Here is a 10,627-nt window from a genome sequence, read left to right as displayed (position 1 = left end):
TAGGCTATAGGCATCCAGGCTACATGTGCATTTTAAAATAACAAACAAATGGTAATTTTAGTACGTCCTTAAAACAATAAAATAAAATAAAATGGAAAAACGTATTTTTAAAATACAACAATTCAAACAAAACGTAAACCTCTTGTCATTCAGACTGACCCAAATGTTGTTCAACCCGTGTATTTAGGCCTACGTGTGCAAATAGTTTAAATGTTATTTTAAACTAAAAAGAAAAGTTTGCATGCCGTTCCTTGAACTTTATGCCCCGGCAAGCTATTGATACCTCAGCACAAGGCTTACTGGGGTTAACTGAGGGGCATCGATCAGGTTATGAATAGTTAATATGGTCTTACAGTATTGGGTTTCAACACTAACCTCAGCCTATTGCTCTAATATATCACTCTGTTTGTAGACGCAATCTGCTCGCACCGTGTCCTGTGTGCTCAACAAATTTCCTTCATTTACTGACAGTTTGGTTCGTGGGTGGTGGGTATTGAGAGAGAGAGGGGGGGTGCAGCAGCATATGACAGTCCCGCCCGAGGCAAGTTATCCGCTCATCTAGGATTCGGTCCATTTTCAATGCAGAATCTAAGAATGCACAGTATGTGATTTAAAACGTGTCCAATTGTTTGACATTCGAACAAAAGCACACGAGCCTTAAAATTCATTGCGTCTTTACCAGAAGGGCTGGAATTGATTTGCGTGTCCACGAGAAGCAAAACAGATGGTCGTGTAACTTGATAAATGATACATTCAGCCATTTTGTTGCCTTCGATTTCATATTCAGTTTGGTCCTAAATTTGCTCGTTTGTTAATACTGGAAATAGTCTATAGGCCTTCATTGGCATTTGGTAGGGGCAGTTACTCTCCGATGAAGAGTTGTGCAAAAAATAAATAAATCATAAAAACATTTCCAATTAGCATATGGGTATAATACACACTTGTACCTACATGTGTGAAATGGGACAAATAAATGCACCCATCAAATTATAATTATTTGTCTACTATTAAAATATCGTTGGTCGTTAATTGTGTCAACATAGTGTCAATCTATCAAATGCACCTTACTACTTAGCACACCATGTTAATGCAATATATATCCAGCTATCTTTCTCTTTATATTTTTTTCCGCACTTCTATGAAAGATCCACTGAGTAAAGTTTAAATGGATCAAGTAACAGCCTCGTGGCTGTTGTTCCTTCATTGTCCAGGAGATAATATAGTTAAAGAGAAGGAACGCTAAGTGGGTGTGCCTTGCCATCCATTAGTTTAGCGGTCACTTCTTCAGTGAGGAACGTCGACTGCTGTCTTGAGGAGTGGCGAAGGCTCTAGGACTGCCATGCGGTCACTCTCTCGTGCGCCACTCAGCCGGTGAGAGTCGAAGAGGATGGAAGTCCGTTCACTGTACTGAGCCAGAAACAGAAACACTTCAGAGAGAGATTTGGCTAGTCTGAACGCTTGGTCCAGCAACAGTATATTTAATCTCGGACTAGACCTCTGCTTGTGTCGGTGATTTTTGTTCAACTTTTTGATGAAAAGTTGTTTCCTAAGCCTAGGAGTACTGTGCTCTTTTCCAGAAAGAAAGGTAAGGATCTTACTCTTTTCAATTCGTTGTCTTGTGTATTTTCTATTGACATTTTAATGTCTCATCACCAGTCACAACAGTTTCATATTTTACATGTTTTTCGTAAGTGTTACCTTTAATTTATTTTCCAATTTAATATATTATTTTCGGAAGACTTATAGAATATATATTTACAACCGTTGCGCAAAACCCCCCAAAATGGGACCGATGTGAGATGCTAAATGTGAGGGAAATATTTGCCTTTTGTAAAAGTCTATTTTAATATTTTATTGTAGGTCTATAAGGCGTTGTACTAACGTTAATCTAGGGAGACACGCATGCGATGTTTTAATTATATATATGGCTAGTCTTTTATTAACAGATCAAATACGTACAATTTAACCCGTGTAATTACCAAGAAAGCAGCTTAGCTGTTCTTTTTCCTCTCTGGTAAGCGCATTGGCGCAGCTCAGAGTGTATTTTCCTTCTGCTCTTTTGCGTGTAAGGATCTTATGTAGTTCTTAAGTAATCACCCTCGCCTCTGAGCCGATTTAAAGACGACAGGAAAAGGTCCCGTCAATAAACAACTAACTGATCATGGATAGCCTTAGTTGGCATCGTCCTACAAAAAAATACAATCTAATAGGTCATGTTAAAAAAAAATTGCTTTCGGATGGTTTAGACACTTAATATTAATATACCTATACTAAACATGCTCGTATAAAATGGAACGTTTATATTAAATTTTATTTATTAGGCTATTATTTATCTATTTATTTAGAACTGGGTCACCAAAAACGAATAACTAACTAATCCTTGACTTTTGTGAATAATGCTGGGTTGAAAATGTTTTTGATTGTTCTATAATAACACTAAGTATGTAATAATAATAATAATAATAATAATGCATAGTTATTAGTATATAATAACACTGATCTTCCGCGTTACTTTTAAGACCTTGACCATGTTATTGTTAATATTGCACAGAATGTGCGTGCGTAGGCCTATTGGTAAGATTAATTACAAAGCTATTTCATGGTCTTTATTTATTTATTTGTTGATTTGGAATGAATTGCAAACTATTTAGGGCTAGTGCATTTTTTAACAGGTGTTATGCCAGCTGTAGGCCTATATGGTAGTGCAATAGGCTACCCTAAAATATTTGTTTTTATTTTCAGACTTCCAGGAATGGAGTCGATACCCAATCAACAACCAGCGGGACGAGACTCCAGCTCTTCCCCCAGCTCCAAGCAGGACGTTCAGCCCTTCTCCAGCCCCATCTCCCTGAAGCCTAACCAAGTCAGCGAGACCGCGTTGTATGGAGTGCACATCGTGTCTTTGGTCATAGATGGCCAGGAAAGACTTTGCTTGGCGCAGATATCCAACACATTGCTAAAGAACTACAGTTACAACGAAATCCATAACCGACGCGTTGCTCTTGGAATCACCTGCGTCCAGTGCACGCCCGTCCAGCTCGAGATACTGAGGCGCGCTGGCGCCATGCCAATCTCCTCGCGGCGCTGCGGTATGATCACTAAGCGGGAGGCGGAGAGGCTATGTAAATCATTCCTTGGTGCTCACAACCCACCAAAGCTACCGGAAAATTTCGCTTTTGATGTCTCTCATGAATGCGCGTGGGGAAGCAGAGGTAGCTTCATACCTGCCAGGTATAACAGCTCGAGGGCCAAGTGCATTAAATGCACATATTGTAACATGTATTTTTCCCCGAATAAATTCATATTCCACTCCCATCGCACTCCCGAGTCCAAGTATACACAGCCAGACGCAGCAAACTTCAATTCGTGGAGGCGCCATCTCAAACTAACAGACAAAAGCTCGTCGGATGATGTTGCCCACGCGTGGGAGGATGTTAAAGCGATGTTCAACGGGGGAAGTCGTAAGAGGACGCTACCTATGAGTGGGTCATCCATGTCCTCTCCTTTGAAGTCACATTCCACCAGTAACCCAACTCAAAGAAGTTCCCCCGAGGTACCCCATAAAACGTTGCGCTGTGACGAAGACCGAGGTAGGCCTAACATCAGTCTGTCAAATGGCGTCCGGAACTACCCGGTTATCCCTGTGCCCAGTAAGAGCTTTGGGATGCTTCAAAAGATCCAGCCACCGCTCTTCCCCCACCCGTATGGATTCCCTGCGTTTGGACTGTGTCAAAAGAAGGACGACGGAGTGGGAGAGACAAATAAAACCAACGTTTCGGGTGTCTTTTGGCCAGGAGCAAAGGACAGTATTTATCCCTCTTTCCCGATGTTTTGGCCAACAGCAGGTGGCCTGCCGATGCCACCGTATCAACAGTCACCACCCAAACCACCCACAGAGCTCTTAAGTGTCAGACAGAGTGACCTCGAGTTATCGGATCAAAGTGACCGGTGCGCAAACACACCTAAGGATAGCTTTCAAGACAGCGAACGGTGCTCCAGCTCACAATCCACCCGGAACGACGAGGATAAATCCGGGGATGAGGCCCGGTCGACGGAAGGACTCCCCACAACTCCACGGAAGATAAATTACATCTCTGCGTTCAGACCTGTGGTGAAAGACGCCGAAAGCATTGCAAAGCTATACGGCAATAGGGACACGTACAGCGGTGTGCGCTCTGGTTACCTATCGCCAGATTTCGTGAGTGAAAGTTCTAGCTATAGGTCTATGTCCCCGGATGTGGATAGCGTGGACGACCCAGACGTTGACGTGGAGTCAAACAGGGCACACGAGGATGAAGAGTCAGTCCAACTGTCAGTGGAGGACCGTCAGAGTCCCCCGCCCCTCAACTCAGCCCATTCCGGGCCTGAAGATAGTCGAGAGTTGGGGACAAGTCCAGGACCACAACCGGAAGATCCCCACTCCGGGTCCTCTGATGACGAGAGGCAGGGTGGACAGGTGTCAGAGCGCCATGATACACCGGTGTACGAAGTAAGTGTTTTTATGTTCAATATATTTACGCACATGTTTGTAAATTAATTTAGGCATCAATCCACGGAGATTTATTTGGATCCCATATGAAAATGGGTGATGTTTGGTCTTGTAAGTGCATGGGCATAAAGTATGGTCATCATGCTGTGTTTAAAGTTCCAATGGTCATAGGCCTTAAAGGATGTTGATATGGCTGGCAGCTTTTAACAGTTTGAAGCCTAAACAGTAGGCTAATGTGATGTTTTCAACGCGTTTTTGCAAGGGATTTTCATATTTTGGTCAAATGAAAAAAAAGCAGCCACTTATATGAACTATATCCAGGGCTTCTCGCATGGGGTTTTATTGTGCTGTTGAAAACCCTGACATTACAGAAGGCTGAGCCTGTTTACACATACATTGGCAGGTTGGAACAAATATGGAAATTATCTTTCGTTAAAATACATTTTGGCAATGACATTTACAAAAAAGACCATCGTCCCAATATTAAAGAGATTGAGAATTGAGTAGGCTTGTTTTAATAAGGTCGCTGAGTGGGAGCCTAGGTCTGTGCCTTGTCTTTTGTTCTAAAGATAATTGAAGTGGTTCTGTTTGGAGTGTTTACTGCGAGCCTTGTAGTGTGTTGGGAAAAGGTTAGGCCTTTGCCCATGCCTCGTCCTAATGTCAGTCAAACTGCAATTTAGATAGGTGGACAACAATTGAATTACTTCCCTATAATTATTTTACATTTACATTTAAGTCATTTAGCAGACGCTCTTGGAGACGTGTCACGTGGGTATATCCGTTCAAAGAATTGCTTGTGAAATGAAGATAATTATAGATGATTGCAGTTGTATTGACTATAATGGCTTTGGTTAATTTTGCAGGTGTACACACATGAAAAGGATGGACACATGCCTTTGAACGGTCCATCTACGTTTGGATCAAAACATAGCAGCCCATTGCAATCGAACGGTAGGCCTATTATCTTGCATAGTACATATTCATGGTATAGTTTCTGTATGCAAATAGACACGTCGCTTATTACTGTCTGTCTTTATCAGGTGTACTCCATGTTTCCGACCCACACAAACAACGTTCTCCTACAAGAGAGGACGTTCCACAGAGAACCTATCAGGACCAAGCAAAGGAAAGCCCACCATGTGAGTCTCTCTCTGTGTGTGTGTGTAAGTGTGTACAAGTTTAGTAGGCCTACCATGGTAATATAGCCTATTGTATTATATTTTATGTAACGAAATTGTTAGCCAGGGGTTTCTCAACTTTTTACTGTTCCAAATATGATCATTAGTAACAGAAAATGGAGTAAATTAGATGAATTAATGAGCTGATGCCATCTTTAATATTTCTCTTGCAGGCAATGGGGCATTACGTCAGCATGACGTCAGTAGGATCCAGGAAAAAGATATCGAAAACATGGCTAAAGGTAATCATTTGATTTTTATCAATGATCATTTCCATTTGTTTATATTGATTAGCCTCGTGCAAAACGACCAACAAGTAGCCTCGCCTCGCCTCGCCTCGCCTCGCCTCGCCTCGCCTCGCCTCGCCTCGCCTGCTCGCCTCGCCTCGCCTCGCCTCGCCTCGCCTCGCCTCGCCTCGCCTCGCCTCGCCTCGCCTCGCCTCGCCTCGTTTCTAGTCATTAGATCTCATCTTAAATTGAACAAAGCAAGGTGGAAATCACTAAACATAATAGCCTAATTTTCGGTTCTGGGAATAAAAAAATATATATTTAGCATTGAATTAAAATAGTTATATTTTAAACATAACGAACACGTGTGAACGCGGCTCTATTTGCATCTCTACTTCCTCAAAGCCTCCTATTTCAACATTCGAAAAACCCTCGTGTTGTTAATTCTAAGCCTTTTTATGGAACATGAGCACCATGTTCCATGTTGGTCTTGTGTAGGCTACGACGTGTGGAATCACCAGTCTAATATGCTAGACTGAGGTTTCCCCTTTAATATCTAGGTCCTGTACTAACAACATAATACCTATTATGATCTGTCTAATAATCTATTTTTTTTAATCGCTTTCTAAATAAATGTTATGCCTACAGCTTAACACAAGTTTCCACGGTCACGTTTGAATTGTTTTCCATTCGTTAACCTCCTCTAATGTTAAATTATGAGAAACGGAATTGTTCTACTTATTGTAACACGAAATCGTTTTTACACTATTAATATTTTAACGAGCCCAGCCGTTAAGCTGCGGCGCTCGAGCCTCTAACCCCGAGGCGATGGAGCTAATTATTTAGCAATACCATGCTTGGAGACACAGTGAGGCTAAACGACTGTTAGCGTTCCAACCATAGGCCTTCTGATAATAGTTATTACGATACTATAGGGAAATAAACCAAGGGAAACATTGTGGTTGTTTTTACCCATAGGCCTGTGTTGTATTAGGCCTATAAAGGCCTGTAATCAAAATCAAATGCTTTAATTGTTGAACAGGCTAAGATAGGTCTGCAATATATAGGGTTAGTATGTTGAAAGCCACATTTGGAATTTATTGCTTTGTCTATTTCCTTTTTACAACGACGATTATGATAATGGTGATGACCGCTTCGGTTTGCAGAGGAACTTCAGAAACAGCTTGTCGAACAAGTGGAGCTCAGAAAAAAGTTGGAACGCGAATTTCAAAGTTTAAAAGGTAGGACGCTTTATTGTCCTACTGCTTAAACATACACAGAGTCGACGTGCAGCTGAAATATTTACATTTAAGTCATTTAGCAGACGCTCTTATCCAGAGCGACTTACAAATTGGTGCATTCACCTTATGACATACATGAGGGGAAACAGGCGCAACTCGACCTATTAAAGTATAAAAAAAAAAGTAACTCTATTTTTTAAGAGTTAAAGTCATTCACGTTTCCACCATCTTGGCCTGTTTCAGAATGAGTTTAAACATAAAGAGAAATACAGCGAACATATTGACTACAACGAAGCAAACATTAGTGGACAGCGGCATGGTGCTGAAATGGAAGTAAATGATTGTTTAGCTTCAAAAGCGAGAGCTGCTCCTGTTTCCCACACATTGAGGTCTTTATTAATGCTGAGAACCCATTAGGCTTAAATTCTATTATTTGGACTTGCGCACTGTGTTAATAGTAGCCGTCTGCTTGCTCACTATGCAGATAATTTTCAGGACCAAATGAAGAGGGAACTGTCCTACAGAGAAGAGATGGTCCAACAGCTTCATATTGTCCGAGGTGAGTCTCCAGGAAAAATGATCGGAATATGCTAAATGGTCAGTGTTTTAATAAATTAAATAATATGTCCCGACTTAAATTGAATGAAATGACCCATATCGTTATAGCATTTATGTTCTAAAGTATGAAAACGTGCGTGTACAAGAACAGTCTTATTGACTTTGTTGCTTCCTTGTACCACACAAGAATGAAGAGGGGAAAGTGACACTTGCATAAATTCGGTCATTATAGAATTAGGCTGCGTGTCCACAATCTACAAATAATAGCTTATCATTCCTGTCAAATTGTCAACATTTTTCGCAATTTGACTGGAAATTGTCGAATGAACTGCAATAATATCAAAGCATAGAGAGATTGATTTCGCTGTGTTTTGTTTGTAAATGTTATTTTCTCCTAAATCACGCACTGGAAAATGTAAAAGGCAGACCATTACGTCTCGTCGTATCAGTTACATACAGTAGACGACAACAGCTGATGCCGCCCTTTCACGGATAGACTAGTTCTAGAGTTACTGGAACGCGGTAGTGTAAATACACACTTCAACTACACTAAGAGGTCACTCAAAATACCCGAGGGTGAACAACATAAATTACAGTCATCCATTTCAAAGTTTACAAACCACCGCTTTGAAGCTCAATTATTGCGTTTTCTTTTCTTATTATTTATGTGTTGTTTGCTTAGACACTTTGTGCAGCGAGTTGGATCAAGAAAGAAAGGCGCGTTATGCAATACAACAGAAGCTAAAAGGTAATTTATATGGTCCAAAAACAGAACATGTATCCAGTTTCAGTCCATTTGGGAATGAATTCAGTGGCTGGCTGGGCAAGAGCATGGCCTTCTAATGGACTTTGATTATGACTAGTAGTAGTTGTCAAATTACAACCGTACCTATGCAAGTGCTACTTTTTATTCTTCGCTGGCATGTGTGTCCTTGTGATATGCTAATTCCTAGCACATTTGATATTGAGCAGAACTACTGTGACGTGTAGACTGAACTTAGAGGAAAGAACGACTAGAGAACACAGTGTGGATAGAAAAATAACAAAGACATTTCATCTGCCCAGTGTTTGAAGTGACACATCCCCTTTCTCCCTAGAAGCTCATGACGCCCTGCACCATTTCTCCTGCAAGATGCTGACCCCTCGCCATTGTACTGGAGCCTGTACTTTCAAACCCCCTCTGCTGCCTCCATAATAGACCACAAGACCCCCCCCCCCCCCCCCTGACTCCAGTACAGCTCACTGCAGCCAAAAAGAGAGACACCCACCTCAAGTAGTCACAGTCTCTCCCCGTAACTTCTTTACCTTTGCCCTCCCTCACCAGTCATCCAAGGATTCACAACTTGTGAACACACTCCAGCGCTATTTATTTAACGCAGAAGAAGTGGCTATGGAGGTCAGGAGAACAAGACCTTCCATTGAAAAGAACTCTTGAAGATACACCAACACCCAACGACTGGTCCATTGTATGTGGTGTATTTATAGACAGGTATCAAGCTGTAAAGAGCTCTTGATATGGACTCACCAAGTCCCTTTGAATCATAATCCATTGCTCTTCATATATCCCGTGTATATATATATTAAATATATATACATATGTGGAGATGTGCAATGAGTTGTATAATGTGATATTTCATAAGTAACACGAATCCTAGCATTCTTGGGTTGTTATACCACATTATGTATGTGTTTTTACATATATTTATTTGTGTTTAAGTTAGTCGTTAATCTGTTCTGTCCATCTGAAACATTAAACAATGTATATTATTGATGTAAAGCACTTTAAAAAATTGGCAACATTACTACTGATCTGGACCTCACTGGACTAAGAAATAAAGTAAACTCTGTTAGGCATCTAATGTATAGAATACACTTCCTTCTAACGCGGCGTTTCCCAAATGCTGGACCAGGGGGATCCAAAGATGATGACCTTTCTCGGTTTTTGTCCTAACCCTAACACACCTGATTCAAATCAAAGGGTTGATGATGAATTGTTGATTAGTTGACTCAAGTGTGTGAGTGTTAGGACACAAACACCGCTTTGGGTCACCGGGACATGGAAAGGGAAACGCTGTTCTAATGGCGCCAACATTTATTCTAGCACTTATTTCGAAGTAACCAATGACCTTTCAACCTTGAACTAATTAAAAAGGTTCCGTTTGCCTAAAATGTCACACAACAGATTAGTCTTTTACAGTGTATAGAATGTTCATTCAGTCTCAACTATGATTGTTTTTATTCATACATAGATACCATGTACAGTATATTCATTATAAAAGGTATATTTCTTCCGTATGATTTGAGCATTCGGTTACAAGACACACCCAGCTTCTGTTGTACTTAATAAAGGGTTTGAATCATCGTCAGAACCCTACCATACATTAAATAAACCACAGGCACAGAAACCAAACCTATTTGTTGTGTATTTAATTCTGTCTTGTAGGCTTTATTTTGTCATGTCAATCCTTTGTGCATGGCAAGAGTTATGAGTGGGGATGAGATTAAAGGAAATCAAGACGCCACGCAAAGAGACTTGAAACGGACATTTGTGACTGAATTCCATGTTGTGCAGTTGATTTCTGTAACCAATCTTTTTTTAAATCAATTCCAAGCCAGTTGGTTATTTTTTTCCACGATATACATATGAACTTTAAAAAGTGTTGTTGTGACCCCATTAAGGGCCAATAAGACTCATGTATGTATTATATCAGAAATTAATGTAAAATACGATTAAAAAGTGAATCCGATTTTTGCCTTGTCTCATGAATGTCTCTTAATAGGAACGATACTGACACCTGCTGGAACATTTAAGGAATAACAACCTGATTTAAAATTAATTTAGTATCCAGGTTGTTTCATCTTTATTTGATTTTTTTCATATCAAACGACTCATTCCATACATGGGCTGTCTCAGAAGTCCAGTCAAGTTATGTT

At 40.6% G+C, this 10,627-nt stretch overlaps 1 protein-coding gene across 6 annotated transcripts; it reads left to right on the top strand.

The window, feature by feature from the left end:
- The first annotated feature begins 1,383 nt into the window (after nt 1-1,383).
- Nucleotides 1,384-10,360, top strand: LOC124027186 (SKI family transcriptional corepressor 1 homolog-B-like). 6 transcript variants are annotated; one of them, XM_046339653.1, is made up of 9 exons: nt 1,384-1,585; nt 2,743-4,489; nt 5,353-5,440; nt 5,530-5,628; nt 5,841-5,909; nt 7,061-7,135; nt 7,620-7,694; nt 8,376-8,441; nt 8,794-8,908. In XM_046339653.1, the coding sequence occupies exons 2-9, from the start codon at nt 2,753-2,755 to the stop codon at nt 8,886-8,888; spliced, it is 2,304 nt and encodes a 767-aa protein (XP_046195609.1). In that variant the 5' UTR covers nt 1,384-1,585; nt 2,743-2,752; the 3' UTR covers nt 8,889-8,908. The 6 variants fall into 6 exon arrangements, with proteins under 6 accessions (XP_046195609.1, XP_046195608.1, XP_046195610.1 ...); XM_046339652.1 differs by having other exon boundaries at nt 8,791-8,905; XM_046339654.1 differs by lacking the exon at nt 8,376-8,441 and having other exon boundaries at nt 8,791-10,360.
- Nucleotides 10,361-10,627: the final 267 nt, after the last annotated feature.

Source organism: Oncorhynchus gorbuscha, unplaced genomic scaffold (assembly GCF_021184085.1).
Source record: "Oncorhynchus gorbuscha isolate QuinsamMale2020 ecotype Even-year unplaced genomic scaffold, OgorEven_v1.0 Un_scaffold_2979, whole genome shotgun sequence".
NCBI lineage: Eukaryota > Metazoa > Chordata > Actinopteri > Salmoniformes > Salmonidae > Oncorhynchus > Oncorhynchus gorbuscha.
Note: the sequence above shows the minus strand (reverse complement) of the source record. Positions and strands in the feature narration are given on the sequence as shown.

Excerpts from the sequence above, each read along its gene's own strand:
- LOC124027186 (XM_046339652.1), top strand. The coding sequence starts at position 2,753 with ATGGAGTCGATACCCAATCAACAACCAGCGGGACGAGACTCCAGCTCT. Across the intron at positions 5,629-5,840 it reads AGCAAAGGAAAGCCCACCAT|GCAATGGGGCATTACGTCAG; the intron begins GTGAGTCTCTCT and ends TTTCTCTTGCAG. Across the intron at positions 7,695-8,375 it reads ACAGCTTCATATTGTCCGAG|ACACTTTGTGCAGCGAGTTG; the intron begins GTGAGTCTCCAG and ends TTGTTTGCTTAG.